General features: G+C 35.5%; 1 protein-coding gene across 3 annotated transcripts in view; it reads left to right on the top strand.

Annotated features, from left to right (window-relative positions):
- LOC150103434 (lon protease homolog 2, peroxisomal-like) overlaps positions 1-18686 on the top strand; it is a 641828-nt gene that overhangs the window by 104927 nt on the left and 518215 nt on the right. For all 3 annotated transcript variants that reach the window (XM_090397545.1, XM_090397547.1, XM_090397544.1), the window contains exons 3-4: positions 1031-1226; positions 10680-10792. In XM_090397545.1, coding sequence (XP_090253671.1) covers positions 1031-1226; positions 10680-10792 — 309 coding nt within the window. The remainder of the gene's footprint in view (positions 1-1030; positions 1227-10679; positions 10793-18686) is intronic.

Below are 18686 nucleotides of genomic sequence, written 5' to 3' on the forward strand. Positions count from 1 at the left end.
TTATCCAAGTGTAAGCAAACAACATGCATGAAGTATCTTCACAGCTGGGCTAGGTACTCAATTGTCTTAGTATCCCATAATGCAAAGCACACACACCATTTTGTATATGTATAATGCTATGCATTGTGGGAGAGGTCACTACTCAGACCAATAGTCACCCTTAGTAGTTGAAGTTAATGCAGAAATCATATATTTCCCATATACAAGTAGTCAAAAAGGTGTCGCACATTATTATTAAAATACTCTGGATTAGAGATAGATATTGAAAGTTTTTTCACTTGGTTATACTATAAATTCAAGATGTTGTCAAGAAATTATATTCTTGGTTTAATCCTTTATCCAAGTGTAAGCAAACAATGTTTATGAATGAAGTGTTGTCGTGACTGGGCTCCTTTTGAATTTAGAGGCTGATGACTTCATATCAATTGCCTTAATATCCCATAATGCAAAGCACATACCGTTTTGGATGTGTATAATGCTATGTATTATGAGAAGGGCCACTACCCAAACCAGTTTCTGCTTTTATTAAGGTCTCATCAGTGGGAGCCAGACTCAGAAGGATACCAAGGTTGAAGTAATGCAGAAGTCATATATTTCTCACATACAAGTGGTCAAAAGGTGTCGCACTTTATTAAAATACTCTTGATTAGAGATGTCTAAAGTTTTTTCACTTGCTTATATACTATAAATTAAAGGTGCCAAGAAATTATATTCTTGGTTTAATCCTTTATCCATATGTAAGCAAACAATGTTTACACATCAATTATCTTAGTATCCTATAATGCAATGTAAAATACTTAGGCAATTGATGTGAAGTCATTAGCCCTCTGTATAGAATTAGCCCAGTCTTCTTGATACGTCTTAATAAAGATGTATCTTCTTAAAGATACTTCTTGGCATCTTGAATTTATGCTAATATATTTGCTGCAAATTTGATCATTTTTATTTAAAAATTTTAGCTTTATTTTGTTTAAATGAAAACAATGCATTTTTTTGTATTTTACTCTGATAACTTCATTTGATATTTCAGGAAGATATAAGTAAAATGCATTCAGTAGGTACAGCAGGTATAGTAGTTCAAGTCACTGGAACCAATTGGCCCCGTCCAGCCTATACTCTTTTAGTTACTGGATTGTGTAGGTTTAAATTAGAAGGATTGGTGGAAGAAACATCTTACCTTGTTGGTAGTGTAAGACAGCTAGACAGGTTGCCTGGAGAAGATATAGGTTGGTCACTTTCTCTCTTTTTAAGTTTGTATAATATACTTAAATGGTTCATTTTTTTATTATCATTATTTATAGTCAGAAATTAATCTAAATATGTAAATTTTTTATCTGATTCATTAATTTTTTTACTTATCAGCCACTTGCATTTCTGAAGTTTTTTAAGTAGTGTTAGAATTTTTTGGTTTCTGTAACATTGCCATACTTTTACATGTAGAACATACATTCAATATTTTAGTAACTCAACTAGAAACATTACTGTGTTTTGGAATTATGGGATACACACATTTGACCTTGTTATGCCTGACCATTCCAAATCTCGGCAACAATTATCTCATGGTTAATTTTCAGTTATATCTGCTATTTTCAACATCAAGTCCTTGCCTAACATTGGAAACATGAAAATTGATCTTTCTGATCTCTGTTATATGCAGTTTTATGTATTATTCAAACAGTTCAACTTCACAGTTCTGATTATTCCCTCATCTCTGTTGAGAGGATAGTGCCAGTAGCACACACTATCCTTAGTATGTACCTTTGCATGTAAATCACTGTCCCATGAGGATAAGATTGTTCTCTTTTTTTAAATTTTGTTTGTGAAGATATTGATTAAGATATTGCAAGATTAGTGATATCAATGCAAATGAGACAAAAATTATTGTAATTCAGAATTGTGTTAATTGAAAACAAATAAGGAAGAAACTGCCCATTTTTGGACAGTATTAAGAAATTTTAGGCAGGTTTTGGTACAATCTCAAATATGAGAACAGTTTTCTAAATGGGTGAAAAGTAATATCCGAGTAGAAAAATTATGCAAGTTTTTGTAGGCTGTGGAAGCTATAGATGTAATGCATTTATGCCAGGAAAGGTCAGAGATAAATGTCAGCTCAAGAAGAGAGATCTGGTTATGTCTAATGAGTCAGCTGTTATTAGAAGGCAAATTGAGCTTTTTTGTGAAGAATGATAGGTTGTCATCATCCCATTTAAGGATGATATGGGGATCATTGTTCAGAGCACTGGTTGTAGATTTGAAGCATGTCATACTGCAAATTTTGTCAAATGAATTGGAGGAATGTCCCATTCTTTCAATAATAATGCAACACCCATTATCTTTGTTTGCTTCCTTATTCAATATTATTTTTATCTAACCATGTTATTCCCAAAATGGCTCTTTATATGTTTTCTTTTGCTGTTTTCAGTTTCTCTAGGTGTCAGGCTCCAAATTTGTTTAGCATAGATCATTGTTGGGAGTTCACAGTGGTTGTAGAATCTTTCTTTTTTAGACAGTTTTGTAAATTGCTTTAAATATATCTCTAATGGTTAAAAACTTTCCATCCTGTTATTCTAGCTGAAATTTCATATCAAGTTGATTGTTTGTAATGATTTCTCCTAAATATTCGTATGAACTCACTATTTCAATCTGTCTTTGATTTATATCAATTTATTTTCACTTCGGAGTATTTTCACTATATATCATTTTTGATTTATCCATATTTATTTGTAGGCCTATCTCCAAACTTATTTCATTTAATTCAGTAATCATGTGTTTTAGTTCTTTGTGATGTTGCTATTGGTATATCACCTCTTTTCTCTCAGTTCAGATTTTCTCTTATCATATTGGGCTATAGCAAATAATTCTTGTGAGATCGTCTCCCTGACTGATTCTTCTTTTTATTTCTATTTCTCTTTCTTTTCCATGTAAATTTATTACTACTGAACCTTATATTAGCTCGTGTGTATAAGCTAATATGTTAATATAAATATCATTTATTCCATATGTGACAATATGCAATAAAAATATAAAAGTTAAATGCAATAAGAATTAAAAAGTGCTGCGTACCTCCTAAAGACTAGATTTGTGGAAGATTACCTGGTATCCTGGTTGGCAGATGGATATGTTGCATTAGGTCGTTACTTGCAACAAATACCTTGGCTTTCCTTTTAGCTTGGTTAGTGGAATTGAAAAAAAAAAAAACAAAGATTTGAATCCAGATATTTTTTCATGAAAAGTGTTGTTGCTGAAAATTGCACTATAGGTTCTTATTACCAGAGTTTAATTATATTTGTTCTTATGTGAATGTCAGCCAGAATGGTTAGTTTGTTAATAATATTTCCTGCACTACCTGCTGAAATATTAATACAGTTTCTACTTTTTTGTCAAGTAGGGAGAGAATTAAATCAAATTCAGCCATAAGTTTTTCATATTCTTCTTTGGTAAATCTTATTTTAATATTCTTATAAACTACACTGTAGTGTTTGACCCAAGTATAAACTTGTAAACTACACTGTAGTGTTTGACCCTTAATAAGAAACACAAGGTGTTTCTTATTAAGTTCATGAGTTCCTCTGTCATCCATTTTGATTTATGTCTTGAGCATAAATAACGTTTGATTGGGATGGAGCTGTTAGTTGCTGAAAGCTTAGAAGCTTTCAGCATCTAATAGTATAACTTTCTTAACTTAAGCAGTTAAGGAAGCTAATAACTTCCTTAACCGCATTCTCTTTCTAATTAACACTTACGCCACACACACTCTCTCTCTCTCTCTCTCTCTCTTATACGGGTTAAGTAGCCATATATTTAATTCCCCGTTACATTTATATTAAGACCCTTGTAAGTTCCATTGAAGAAATCAACTCTTAATATATTTTTCATTTTGCAGTTTTCTTTATTCACATTCTAGATTGACACGTTATAACACTACCTTGGAATGGCTTCTTGATTTTAGGCATACAATGATTCACTAGTAAGTAATAGGTGTGAAATAATTGTTCTCCTTATGACATGACTTACATGTTGATGCAAAATACATAGTTCCAAAAAGTCTGTTGTGAATGATATATCAAAATCCATAATATCTACTCAGTATCAAGTTGAAATTGTTCATAATAAGGTATTTAGCTTACTTTTTTAAAGTCATCTCTTCTTGCTTATCTGTTTTCTAGCAAATATCTACCTGTATATATTTGATTTGTTAAATTTAATCTCTCTCTCTCTCTCTCCAGAAGGATTCATTAATGGATTTGAAATTAACTACTGAAAATTTCAGTATGGAATATATATGGTTACCAATCTGATGCATAATTTCACTTTGAAAGCTCAGTCAGTGGAGGGTATGTGACTGCCCTTCATATGAACTACAAAAGTGCCATAGTGAAATTTGGTATCTGGGCAAAACTGACTATCATGATCTGTTGTATAGTTTCTTACTGTTTCTGCTATTAGTAGGAACTGTAAACACTTTCTATAAATATTATACAACTTTAAACATTAGGAAAATATTGCCATTAATATTAATTTAAGGGCTCTTCCTTGAGTTCTTCATCCAAGAATTGCTAATTTTTTTTTTTATAACTTCATTTTGCACTCTTCTCCTCCTCCTCTTCAAGCTTAGTTTTCATTCTATTAATAGAGGCATTAGTAAAACTTGCTAATGTAATCTTGGTTCTTTCTTATTGAAATATAATCTGGTTGTTACAAGTCTTCCAAAAAAAAAAGTTCTCTGCTAGAAGCAGTTCCTTTCAATGTTTTATGCTGAGTTTCTTCAGCCTTACGTTGTTTAATACAATCCCACACATATTTTATAAGGTTGATATTAAGCATTCATTGGGAAAGTGAAATGGAAAAGGCTTCTGTTTCATCTACTTCTGTTCCAAAGAACAGAGTTAGATGGAATGAAAGTGGATAAAGGAAAATGGAGGAACTGGGAACCGTTTGGTGGAGCACCCATGAAATACTTATAAAAACCCAGTACAGAAGCAACATCACAAAGCAGATGGAGTTTGTAAACTATTAAGTGGAAGTGTATTGCTCTCATTTGCATGGTATTTTTAGGGTGGTTTTTAGTGCACCACACCAGAAAGTATTCTATGGTTAGGCATATTTGTGATTTTATAGTGTTAGGAATGGTGAAACAGTACTTCTCACCTGAGAAGTACTGTTTTGAATGAGAGGACACCTGAATACTGTTTTGAATGAGAGGAAGTTTTAATGGAGGCTGAGGAAGTTATGGATGAGATACAGTTGTGCTACAATATACTAATGTGAAAGTCAACCAAGAAGAGAAAAATAATCCTGATTGGAGATTGGAATGTTATCTGAAAGGGAAATGTGAATTAAGATCTTTCTTCCAAGAAATGTGATGGTAGGATCACATATTGTGATAGTAGGAACGAATGACTTGAGTGGTAATGTAAGTCGGGCAGCGAGAGATATGAGATTTTTGCTTGAGACTGTACGGAAGAAGACAGAGAGAGGAAAAATAGTGTGCGTGTTGCCTAGGTATGATAATGATGAGCTGAGCAGAAGAGCGGTGATATTGAATGGCATAATAGTGAGAATGTGTGACAAGAGAGGACTGGTATATGTGGCTGCTTGGAGTGTGTTTGAGGAAAGAGAGGAATTGTATGCGAGAGACCATTTACATTTGAATGAGGAAGGACGTAGGCATCTGGAGAGATTGCTGTTCTGAACGAGTCAGTGTGTCCCAGGGAGGATGATAGCAGGGGTGGCCTCTTGTGGGAATGGATACTTGGAAGAAGGGAGACAATGTCAGGTAACACTGAGCCCAGTGGAGTCTAGAAGGGATAATGCTGGGTATAGAAACAATGGCATTTATATGCTTTATACTAATGCCAGGAGTATCCGGAATAAGGGAGAGGAATTGGTGGCGCAGATAGCATCAGCCTGGCCAAAAATTATTGCGATCACTGAGACGTGGTTGACAGAAGGGGATATAACAACAGGAATAGAAGTCGCTGGGTATAGCATTTTTCGTCAGGATAGGAGGGGAAAACGTGGTGGTGGGGTACTGCTTATGATAAGTGATGACCTATGTCCTCTAAGAGTGGAGAATTTGGAAGGAAGTGAGACAAATGATTTTGAGAGCGTATGGTGTGAGGTAGAGGTAGGCAAGACAGGATATTTAGTGGGGTGTTGCTACAGACCTAGGAGCACAGAGGATGGGGACCAGGAGATGTTTAGACAGCTAAGTTTGGCAAGTGCAAGAAGAATGATTGTTATGGGAGATTTTAACTTCAGTAGTATAAATTGGAGAGAGGAAGATGCATGTAGCAATAGGGGAATGGAATTTCTAGAATTCTTGAGGGACAAATGTCTTAGGCAACATGTAACAGAGGGAACAAGAGGTTCAAAAGTTTTGGATTTGGTTATAGCATCAGAAGAGTTGATAATAACTGAGTTGACGTCTCTCCTACCAGTTGGAGAGAGTGACCATATGGTGTTGACTTGGAAAATGAATAGACATGCAGGAGTATCAAAGAGATGGGAACTTATGTGGAATTATAAGGCAGGTGATTATAATAGTCTTAGACGTCAACTTCGGGAAGTTTCATGGAGTGAGGAATTGGAAGGCTGGGATATCACTAGTGCGTGGGAAATTGTGAAAGAATATTTGTTATCAGCAATGGTAAGTTGTATACCACGAGTGAAGAAGAGGACGCAATTTGGAGTAAAGTGAATGACAAACAATATTAAACAGGAATTGCATGCGAAAAAGAGGCTATGGAATAGATATAAGGAGACAGGTGAAGAGATGCATGAGGAATATAAGACACAAGCCAGAAGAATGACTAGTGTGGTAAGGAAAGCAAAACTGGAATATGAGAGGAGATTGGCCCTAAGATCCAAAGAAAATCCTAGGGAATTTTTTAGCTATGGGGCCTCCTACTGGCCACATAGCTAAAAAATTCCCTAGGATTTTCTAGGAGGTTCATTGAAGAATGATGTTGTGGGATAAAAATGGGAATAGAGTGACTGATGCAGAGGACATAGTGGAATTGTTCAATGAACACTTTATTGGAGTTTTTCATCCTAGAGGAGTAAGTTTTAATGCTAGAGGGATAGGACTGGTTCGAGGTCTGGAGGTACAGGAGGAGAGTGTGTTTCAGATACTGAGTACTCTGGATGTCAGTAAAGCTGTTGGACTGGATGGTATTTCACCACGAGTTTTGAGAGAATGTGCTAGGGAATTGACAGTGCCTTTAACGTGGCTTTTCAATGAAAGTCTGGCTTTGGCAAAGGTGCCCAGGGAATGGAAGGAAGGTAAGATAGTGCCATTGCCTAAGGGTGGTAACAGACTGGAAGTGTCTAATTATAGGCCAGTCTGTGTGTCATCAGTAGTTGTTAAGATCTTGAAGAAAGTAGTGAGGGACCATATACAGCATTGGGCAGATGAGGGTAATGTTATCTGTGAGAATCAACATGGATTTGTGAAAGGGCGCTCTTGTTTTAGCAGTAGGCTAGCCTTTTATAATAAAGTTACAAGAACATTAGATGAGGGAAAGGCATATACTGCAATTTTCTTAGACTTGGCGAAGGCATTTGACAAGGTGCCACATGATAAGCTGATATTTAAGTTGCAGCACATGGGTCTGGATGTCAGATTGGTCAACTGGATTCAGGATTGGCTGTCTGATAGGTATCAGAGAGTTGTGTATGGTGGAGCAGTTTCCAGGAGGCAGAGGGTTACAAGTGGGGTCCCACAGGGCTCAGTACTAGAACCTATATTGTTTAACCTTTATATCAATTACATAGCCAATGGATTGCAGGGGGATATTCAGTTGTTTGCGGATGATGCGAAGCTGGGAAGGATTATTAGTAATAGTGCCGATGTGGTAGCCCTGCAAGAGGATCTAAATAGCTAGATAGATGGGCAAATGAATGGGGGTGTCAGTTTAATGCAGCAAAATGTAAGGTCTTGAGGTTTGGGAAACATCGATGGGATGCTGCATACTCTATGGGAGGAGTTATACTGGAGGAAGTAGGGGAGACAAGAGATCTGGGGTTGATGATTGATAGAAACCTGTAGTTTAGGGGACATATTGCAAAGGTGGTGAAGGTAACACAGAGGATTGCTACTATTATGAGAAGGACACTGACCTGCAGAGATAAGAGGGTTATCATTCTGTTGTATAAGTCTCTAATCAGACCACACTTGGACTATTGTTCTCAGATTTGGTCCCCAGGATTTGAAGGGGATAAATTAACTGTGGAAAGGATACAAAGATGGTTTCAGGACTGTACAAGGATAGTTATGAGGATCGGCTGAGAGAATGTGGACTGCAGAGTTTGGTGGATAGAAGAAGGAGAGGTGATATGATTGAGACTTTTAAACTGTTGAGAGGTGGTTACAGGGTTGACACTGGGGAGTTCTTTCGCTTGGTTGAACAGCGGGAAGGAGTGATGACAAGAGGCCATCCCTGGAAGTTACGAAAGGAAACTGTGAGCAAGAGGGTAAGGAGTGGTTTCTTTGTGTGGAGGGTGGTTGAGCCGTGAAATGCATTGCCTGATGGAGTGGTGGGAGCAAGAACGGTCAGTGAGTTTAAAGAGTGGTATGATAGACTTTGTGTTTCTCGGGGGGGGGGGACCTCCCCTCGATGAGTCTTGACAGACCTTGTGTCTTAGGAAGGACCTCCCTCGAAGAGTCTTTTGACTCCTTGGAGGCCTGAATAATAATAATAAATAAGAAAGGATGGTGCTTTGATAGCATTGAAAATCTTTATCCCACTTGAAAATGGTAAGCAGGTGAATATTTAAGACTTTCATCAAAACTTGAATTATTTCAGCACTGCAAGTACTGCCTGAATAGATTGTCCCTATAAGCATTTAGTAGATAGTCTCTAATGTGATTATTGCATTATATTTTATTTTGCATATAAAATGCTACTGATAGACTTAGTAGCATTTTATGCCACCAACTTGGCTTATAATTTTTAGTAATGAAAGGAATGTTTTTTCTGCAATCTATCAGTTATTTTTCTAGTTTTTGTCCATTTTGTTTACTTGCAGAGGGAGGGGCTCAATTTTCTGGAATTCTTGTCGAGTATAATATCCTGGGAAAGGAAATCCTGGCATCTTTGTAAGACATAAGCTAATACCTTCAGTTGATGGATAGGATTTCAAGTTGTAACTAAAGGATGTTGCTACTATTAACTGTACTACAGATATGTGATTAAATGTGATATGCAATTCTTAATTTTGATGAAAAATATTCTTTCCATATTCCTAAGAACAAGGGAAATTCAAGTAAATATTCAAGATTTGGAGAAACTTTTGCTGTCACCCTTGACATTTCCAAAACTTTTGACTGTGTGTGTTTGTGTGGCATCAAGGTCTACTAAACAAATTGCTATCCTTCAATCTCGCTTCCATTCTTTGTAATTGGGTAGCCAGATTTCTCTCTGATTGTTCTCTGCTAGTCATGGTAGATGGTTCCCTCTCTTAGAGCTTCCAATGCTAAAGTGCCTCAAGGCTCCGCCCTATCACCTACTCTCCTTCTCCTGTACATAAATGACATAATCACAATAAACACTAATCCCATACATGTGATCCTCTCTTACAGACTTACTTCAACCTCTATCTTACAGGCACTGTGTCTGTTCTACAGTTACTTTCCTGGTCAATGCTCCAGTGAATTGGAAACCATCATTCCTCCAATTTCTGTTGCACCTGTTAATACAAGAACTGTAGCTGCCCAGCACCCCTTTACTATTCAACTGCAAACACACTGAACCTGCATTTATTCATCCTCTTTTATTCTGTCCACCTCTGTCCTATGGACTAGCTTCCTCAAGAAGTATTCCCAAACAACTACAACCTGCAGCTCTTCAAAAAAAAAAAAAAATCTATCTCAGTTCTCATCTGCACCCCACACATCTCTCTATGGGATCAATATAAAAAAAATAAATAAGAAAATATCAGTTTATTTTTCTTGAACTTATTCAAATTTGAGAGTACTACTTTTCTTGACATCATTTGGTGTTATGGTATCTTAGAACCTGTGTGTCTCTGTTCCAAGAAATATTAATTTGAGGCATTCACTTCTGTCTAGCAGTGGTGCACCCACGGAGGGGCGCTGAGGGGCCCTTGCCCCCCTCCCCCCCCAAAAAAAAAGAAAAAGGAAAGAAAACAGAAATTTTTTTAAAAATCTTTTCCTAACTAAAATTCATTTTTTTATTTATGCTGTGTCGTGTTGTGTTTTCTATTTCTACTTATGAATTAGCAGTCACATAAGGTGGGAATACCCTATAGCTCTCGGGAATCACTGCCACTGTGAACGCAAGGTGAACGAAGCAGTGCTCGGGTGGACAGTGCTACTTTGTTTGTCTGAGCTGGGCCAGAGGAGATCATGGTTATCATGTATTGGCGATCACTGCAGATGCTCAGTCATAGGTCGTATGCAATGCGTAGTGTGTATTCTACTCAACTAGCCCCCCCTCCTCCCTCCCCACACACAAGATTAAATCATGAATGCTCAGTCCCCTCCAAGATTAAATCCTGAGTGCACCACTGCTGTCTAGTATTAATAAAATTGCAAATAATGTTTGTATGTATAAAAAAAATAAGCTTATTAATAGGAAGGAAGGAAGTGAAAGGATTTCAAAATTTCTCAGCATATTACTGATGCTTTGAAAATTATAGTACTTCATCTTTTTTAGAACTTGAAGAAAATAATGCAGAACTTAATGACCTAATGGAGCAATTCAGGGAACAAGCAGCAAAGCTAATTGATATGCTTGACTTATCTGTTCCTGCTGTTGTGAGACTTAAGGTTGGTACTGTTATTCCTTTATTTTTGATTAATCTATTATATGTAGCATTTCTTATATGTAAGGGTGCTAAAATATTACAGACACTGAGTCAGTCTTTTTTTTTCCTGAAGAAATGAAATTAAAATTATTTGCAATATTGTTAATATTGGTGTCTGTGCAAATAAACTTTTTTTTTTTATTTAAAAAAAAAAAAACTCTTGCTGCTTCATTTAAAGATTTGTATATCAATGGTTCCCAATTTCTGAGCTACAAACTTATGTATTTTAATATAGCCCAGAAATTGGAAACTAGCAATGCCATAGAAGTATAAGTGGAAAAGACATAAAACTGAAATGGACCATCTAGCTTCCATGCATAGGAGGTTACAGAAAATTTTGTAGACAAGAATTATGAAGGAAGAACCTATTGATTTGAGATATATGTATATTTGAAGAGCTGGAGGTTGTAGTTGGTAAGTTGGAAGGATAACAAAGATGATATCAGGACTGTACAATGTTAGTTATGAGAATAGGCTGAGGGACTGTGGAGTTTGGTAGATAGGAGATGATATGATTGAGAATTTTAATCTGTTGAGAGGTAGTTATAGGGTTGACACTAGGAAGATTTTTTCATTTGGTGGAACAGGTGGAAGGAGCGAGAACAAGGGGGTCATCCCTGGAAGCTATGACAGGAAGTTATTAGCAAGAGGGTAAGGAGTGGCTTCTTTGTGTGGAGGGTGGTTGAACTGTGGAATACATTTCCTGATAGAGTGGTTAGAGCATGAATGGTCGATGGGTTCATGGAGTTGTATGACTTTATGTTTTCTAGGGTGGGCTTCCCACGATGAGGCCTGAATCATAATAATAATATATGGAATGGTGATAGCTTTAGTGTAGTCTCTGTTATAGAGAGGGGGAGAGGATGTGTGGGTTTGGGGTTTTAATATTTTTTGGATGTGGTAGGAATTGTAGCCATTGGCTAAAAAGGTTTAGTGAAAGGTGGCTGAGTTTATTGGAGAGGGGCTCTGTTATCTGGAAACTAAATAATTTAGCTCTGTTATATAAAGTTTTAATAATTCCATACTGTTGATGGGGGGGGGGAAGGCATGATGTGACTGTTTGTGAATGTATCTACTGGGGGTGTGTTTGTGTTTTCTATAAACACAGAATGACAAGGATCTATCAAGCTGGTGTATAATTAATGTATCTAGGAAGGGGAGACTTATCATTTTCTTTTTCTCACGTGAACTGGATTCTGGGATATTGATTATTTAGGTGTGTTAAAAATATGTTGAGAGCATCCAGGCCATCCTTCATACTATTTAGGATATTAGGCCTACTCTCAGTTGATATGCTTCACACTCATTATTTAGTGTAATGCCTGCATGCATGCATCTAATTATATTTTGTTCCCTGATGATGGCAATTTGATTTTTATCGAAATATTGGAATATTATAGTTAATATTAGTCTAAGTTGTAATATCCTAAAAAATATAGTTATGAATAGCCAACATATAAGGCTGTGCTTTTAAAACAAATCTTTAAACTGATTTTAATCAGCAAGCAATCAAATTCTTTTAAGGAGGTGGTAAAAAATTAGGGGTGCTTAAGGGTCAAAGCTATATAACTGAGAGGAGACCTCCACATAGCCTTTAAAGAAATGTGGAGAACTGACCAGGGCTTCTGACCTAATGTCCAGTCCTCACCTTCTCACCTGCTAGGTATCTACCTGGATACTGCATGAACAAGGATGGGCTGGCAATTTGGGATTTAGCCGACCAAATTGTATTCTTACAAATAAAATGATGGTACAACATGACAGAATTTCATGCCAACTGGGGCGTTGCATGGCTAAATAAGGCCCTGTTGTTTTCTCTAGGGAACCAGAGCGAACAGCTAAAAGTCAGCTACTAGAACAAATCCTGAAACACACTGCCAACTGAACATCACAAGAGTTCAAGATCGGTACTATCAACATAAGAAATGAACTGAATGGCAAAGAAATGGAACTGGCTGAGGAATTGGATAAGTACCAGATCGACATAATAGGGGTGACCGAAACAAAAACTAGCAAGATCTTTCTAAGCAATAAATACAAAATGCTATTGTAAGAATAATCATAATTTACATTTATGATTCTTTTTACAATTATTTCTCTATGTTAATATATTATTAGTTTGGTTTCATAACACATACATTGGCATTTGCAATGTGCCCGTTATCGATATTATTATAATAATTTCTAATAATTATTACCAATTATTATTCTATAATTTGTAATAATTTGAGTTTTTTTTTAATTGTAATTTAAAATTGTCAAGTGTTGAAATATTTGTTGTGTTTTGTGAAGACATTTTTAAATGTTTATGCTAATTGAGACAACATGTCAGCCATCATCAAGTTTTCACTTGCCATTTACATAGAGTGTGCATGCTCGCTGAAGAGTTTGATAGGTGATTGACAGCTGACAGAGAGAGTGTTCAGTATCGGAGCAACAAGGAAAATGAGAGAGCTAACAGAAGTTTAAAAACGCAGACTGGAGAAATTTTGTACTTAGGAAGTTTTTAAGTTCTACGTGACAGTTGGGAGAATATTAATAGATTTCAAAAAGGAATCATAAAACTGTGCATCTTTAAACTGGAGGAGTTGAAACTGTCAACAAGTATTTAGTTTATAAAAGATGTTGGAGTTGATGTTCTAATTGAATGTTCGAGGAAATGCTGAATGGAAAGTTTCATCTTCTGTCTTAAGGACACCGGATTACTATGGAAAAAGCAATTGGCGAAATTTGAAACTGTAAAGTGGCTTAACATGAGGAGCTCAACTTAGATATGTAGTTTATGAGGTAGTAGAAGAAACTTCTTTCTCTGATACAAAAATTAGTAAACTGTGTGCCAAATTGAACTGCAAGAGTTGATTGGATTTTAATGGTATAGATGCAAACACAGATTGATAATAAAATAACTATTTATTAACTTAAATGCTAATATTTTGCTGGTATTATATCCAGCATCTTCTGATCACACAAACAAAGTTTGTTACAATAACGAGACAATCGCAATCTGGTGTAACAGTGGGACTAGTATGATTAATTGTATCGTGCAACACAAAGACTAAAGTCCTAATTAGGCGGCATCTAAGTTTAAAACAAAAAAAAAAACAGTGGTCCAAAGTTTTGAAAAATAGTAGTCCAAATAGTAGTCTGTGAAAGTTTTGAAAAATAGTAGTCTGTGAAAGTTTTGAAAAATAGTAGTCTGCGAAAGTTTTGAGAAAGAAAAAAAAAATTTGAGAGACAGTCATCCTAAACCAAATTAATGTTTTTTTTTTGTTTTGTTTTTTCAAAACTTTGGACCACCATTTTTTTTTTTTTTTAAATTTAGATGCCGCCTAATTAGGACTTTAGCTTTGTGTTGCATGCTACAATTACTCATACTAGTCCCACTGTTACACCGGATTGCGATTGTCTTGCTATTGTAACAAACTTTGTGTGCTCTGAAGATGCTGACTATAATACCAGCGAAATATTAGCATTTAAGTTAATAAATAATTATTTTCTTATCAATCTGAGTTCGCATCTATACCATTAAAATCCAATCAACATGTGAGCCGAACACATAAGCCTTTCCACACGGAACTGCAAGAGTATTTATACTTCAGTGAGACAGGAGGAATAATATTATATACTACATAAGGGTGATAAGAAAAGATCCTTTGGAAAAGAAGAAGAAAATGTTTATATTTTCAGAAAGGGCCTAACAAAGAAATTGACTCTGATGAACAGTTTTGTTGTTGTGAAACCAAGGGGTTTAGTCTGGTAGATGTGATTAAATATATGTCAAACATTCCACTAATAGAATGAGTCAGAGAATGAATGATTTTAATATTTTTGGATTAGAAAATCTGTAAAGTGTAGATTTATTTTAGAGGGCATTGGATTCAGTTATGTAATTTTATTTAAAGTATATATATTGTTTAGTTTCATTAAATGTATATATTTTTTTATTTGGTCTCAAGTCAATAATTTTCCAGATTCTAAAAGAAATAGTTAAGTCATTTCACCAATCGGAATTGAATCATTTTATAGTTAATAAACACTCGGAATAAAAATCTCTTTATAGAAATGAAATAAAATAAACAATCTCTGTAACACTATATTCAGGCAATAGCAATCAGGGAAAAGAAGGAGTAGCTATAGTATTCAACACTAAATATGAGGCTAATCTTCTTGAATGGCAAGCAATATCTAGTAGAGTGATGTGGACACATATCAGAATGGAAGCAATGAGACTTATTTGTGTCTATGGTCCCACAAAAAGTTCTAGTAAGGTAGAAGTGGAGGAATTTTTTGAGGCTTTAGAGAAAGCAACTGACACAATGAAAAAGGAAAAGCTGGTCCTTGTTGGGAATCTAAATAGCCAAGGAGGAAATGATTGTCAGACATACAAAAATATTTTGGAAAAATTTGTAGAAAAGAGCAAAGCTAATAATAATGGCCAATACATGTTGGATTTCTGCTCAGGACATGGACTGGTTATTACTAACACAATGATTCAACATAAAAATGTGCATAAATTCACATTGAAAGAAGAGGCAAGGAATAAGAAAAATCTCATTGACTATGTTATTGTTGAAAGCGATATTTTCCCAATGGTGCAGGACCCCAGAGTGTACAGAGGATTTGAAATAGGAAGTGATCACCATTTTGTCTTGAGTAGAAAAAAAATGAATTTCATATCGAAAAGAACAACGTGTAAGAAGGTTTCATAGTGAATAAAAATTGAGCAGCTCTCAGATATAAACTATAGACTAAAATATACAAACATTATTCAAGAAAAAATGAAACAGCTTGAAAACAGGAACAAAACCTTGGAGATTCAGTGGCAAATCCTGAAGAAAACATTGCTTGATTCAGCCACAGAGCACGTGGTGAGGTTGTCTGCAAGGATATAAAAATCAGAACTCTTGGTGAACACAGGAAGTTAAAAAGGCAGTGAAGGAAAAGAAGAAAGCATATCAAAGGTTCCTGGCAAATAAGTCAGCTTGTGCTCTTAGAGAATACAGAAACAAATGTAAGAACGCTAAACACTGTAAAACTAGCTAAACAAAAGTCATGGGAAGACTTTGATAAGAACATAGAAAAATAAATATCAGGATGGTCGCAAGATATCCTGCAGGCTGTGGAAAAAGCTCAGAAATGGAGGAAAGAGTGTTGTAAATGGAATTAGAGATGATGAAGATGACGTGGTGAAAAAGATATCCTTGATGTATGGGGTAGTTACTTCGAAAAATTGCTAAATGAAACAAGCAGTGACAGAGTGGTAAAAAAACACTGAACAGGCATATAATCAGGAATACATATCCATACTTGAAGTAGAAAAAGCCACCGAAAGGCAGCTGGAGTAGATGATATTCGACCAGAAATGCTCAAGTAATGAGGGTATAAAAGTCTTACAGTGGCTGCACTGCATAGTCCAGAAGCCCTAGACGGAGGGATGAATTCCAGATGATTGGAGTAGAGCTGTCATAGTACCCATATTCAAAAAGGGAAATAAAACTGATTGTGAGAATCACAGAAGCATTTCCCTTGAGTGTTCCTGATAAGATTTATACACGTATACTTGAGAAACAGTTGAGAAAGATTGTGAAAGGAAAGCTTGGTGAAGAACAAGCTGGATTCAGGCCAAATAGAGGTTGTCAGAATCAGATTCCCAAGAGAAATCATGGAAATATAACAAAGATCTGTGATTAAGTTTTGTAGACCTGCAAAAGGCATATGCCAAGAGAAAAGCTATTCAGAACACTGCAAAGATTAACATCTTAATATGGGGCATTATATCATGCAAAACATAGTTTTATTTGAGTTGTAAGTCAGCAGTTAGAATTGAAGGAAGTACAGGAAGATTGTTTGACGTTAAATCTGGTGTCAGACAAGGATGTACATTATCCCCCTCTGTTATTCATTATCGATATGGATCACATCATGAAAGAAAGTGGTATTAAACCTGATATCAGAATTGGAGATGTTAATCTCAGCTCTTTGCTTTATGTGGATGATGTTATACTTCTAAATAAATCCGCTACAAATCTGCAAGATTCTCTGAAAAAATTGAATAACGGTTGTTATTCAGTTTAGCAATAACAAGAGAAAGACAATGAAAATAGGCAGAAGCATTGAAAATATCAACTGCATTGTGAATGGAGAACCTATAGAACTGAGTAAAATATGAAATGAGTAAAACATTTCAGCTACTTAGGCACGATTTTTAGTGAAGATGGTAAATTAAATATGGAAATAGACAACAGAATCAACAAAGCTGGTATGGTAGGAAGTCAACTGAATACATTTATATGGAATAAGAGAGAAATTAGTCAAAACACTAAATTAGCTGTATATAAGACAGTGTTCAAACCAATTTTAGCTTATGGATCAAAGCTGGGTTAGAAGTAAAACACTTGACCAAAGACTAGAGACCGCAGATATGAGACTTCCAGAGAAAGATTAGTGGTATCATTGGCAATATCATATTAAAAACGAGGATATTAGGAAAGAACTTGACATTATCATCCAGGAATGTGTTGCAGAGCTAATCTCAGGTGGTATGGTCACTTAAACAGAATGGGGTAGGAGAGGAGAGATTAGCAAAACAAGTGTTCTCTGCCAGGGTGTCAGGAAAAAGACCCAGAGGAAGACCAAGATATAGGTGGATTGATATGGTAAAAAGTGCCTTAGAAGATAGAAATATAAGATCTGATATTGTTGGAGTGACAGGTAGCAGACTGATTTGGAAGAAAATTGTAGATAGGAAGTTAGTAATGATGTAAATTTTTCATGTAGTACTCTCATATCCTGTACATCCCCCTTGAGAATACATGTCAGGAATTTGATGATGATGAGATTAGCAAAACAAGTATTCTCTGCCAGGTTGACAGGAAAAAGACCTAGAGATACAGTAAAAAGTGCCTTAGAAGACAGAAATATAAGATCTGATAATGATGGAGTTTTGATAGATAACCGATTGATTTGGAGGAAAATTGTTGATAGGAAGTTAGTAATGATGTAGGTTCTTCATGTAGTACCATCATAATATCCTTTTCATCCCTTGAGGGTACATGTTTGGAATTTGATGATGATGATGGTAAAAAATTAAGTTTTTTTTGATTCTGTTATTAATAAGGATAACTTATATAGTTGACTCTCACTATAGCAAACCTATGGGGACTAACAGGAATATTTTGTAATAATGAATAGCAAATTTCCTTTAGACTATAATTTTTGGTTGGACTTCTTTTAGTAGTTTGTTGCAATGGTGTTTGCTACAGCGAGAAGCTACTGTACACAGCATGAAGATACCAATTCACATATCTACAAGTATGATATCAGTTTGTTTTATGCAACAGATTTCTCCATGTTTCATTTTCCACTTAGCATATCACATGTGTATTATTATTAATACAGTAACCTCCTTGGTGTCAGCAGATTCATCATAGGAGGCCCACTTACTTATCAACATATCTCATATTGAAACTTCAGATAATTTATACTTCCCACAATACATTCTGGCATTATGTTTCACTCTGCATTAAAAAATCTACTCATCACATCCTTTTTCACCACACCTTTTCACAACTTCCAGGGATGGCTCCCTCTCACCTTTCACTCCTTTTATAATCCCATCGCTATTAATCTAGTAAAATTCTCTCAATAACTTAAATATCTCTTTTAAATATATCATATAACTTTTCTCCCTCCTATCTGAAATGTCAAATCTGCATTTAATATTTCTCTCAACACCTCCATGTAACCAACATTCCTAATATACTTCCACTTCACATTTAAAATTAGGTAAACAAATTGAGCACAGTAGTCCATGTGTGGTGTGGTCAATATCTTATACAGTGGCACAACTACTTTCT

Source organism: Typopeltis vanoorti, chromosome 9, assembly GCF_054136105.1.
Source record: "Typopeltis vanoorti isolate ZY-2024b chromosome 9, IOZ_Tvanoo_1.0, whole genome shotgun sequence".
Taxonomy (NCBI): domain Eukaryota; kingdom Metazoa; phylum Arthropoda; class Arachnida; order Uropygi; family Thelyphonidae; genus Typopeltis; species Typopeltis vanoorti.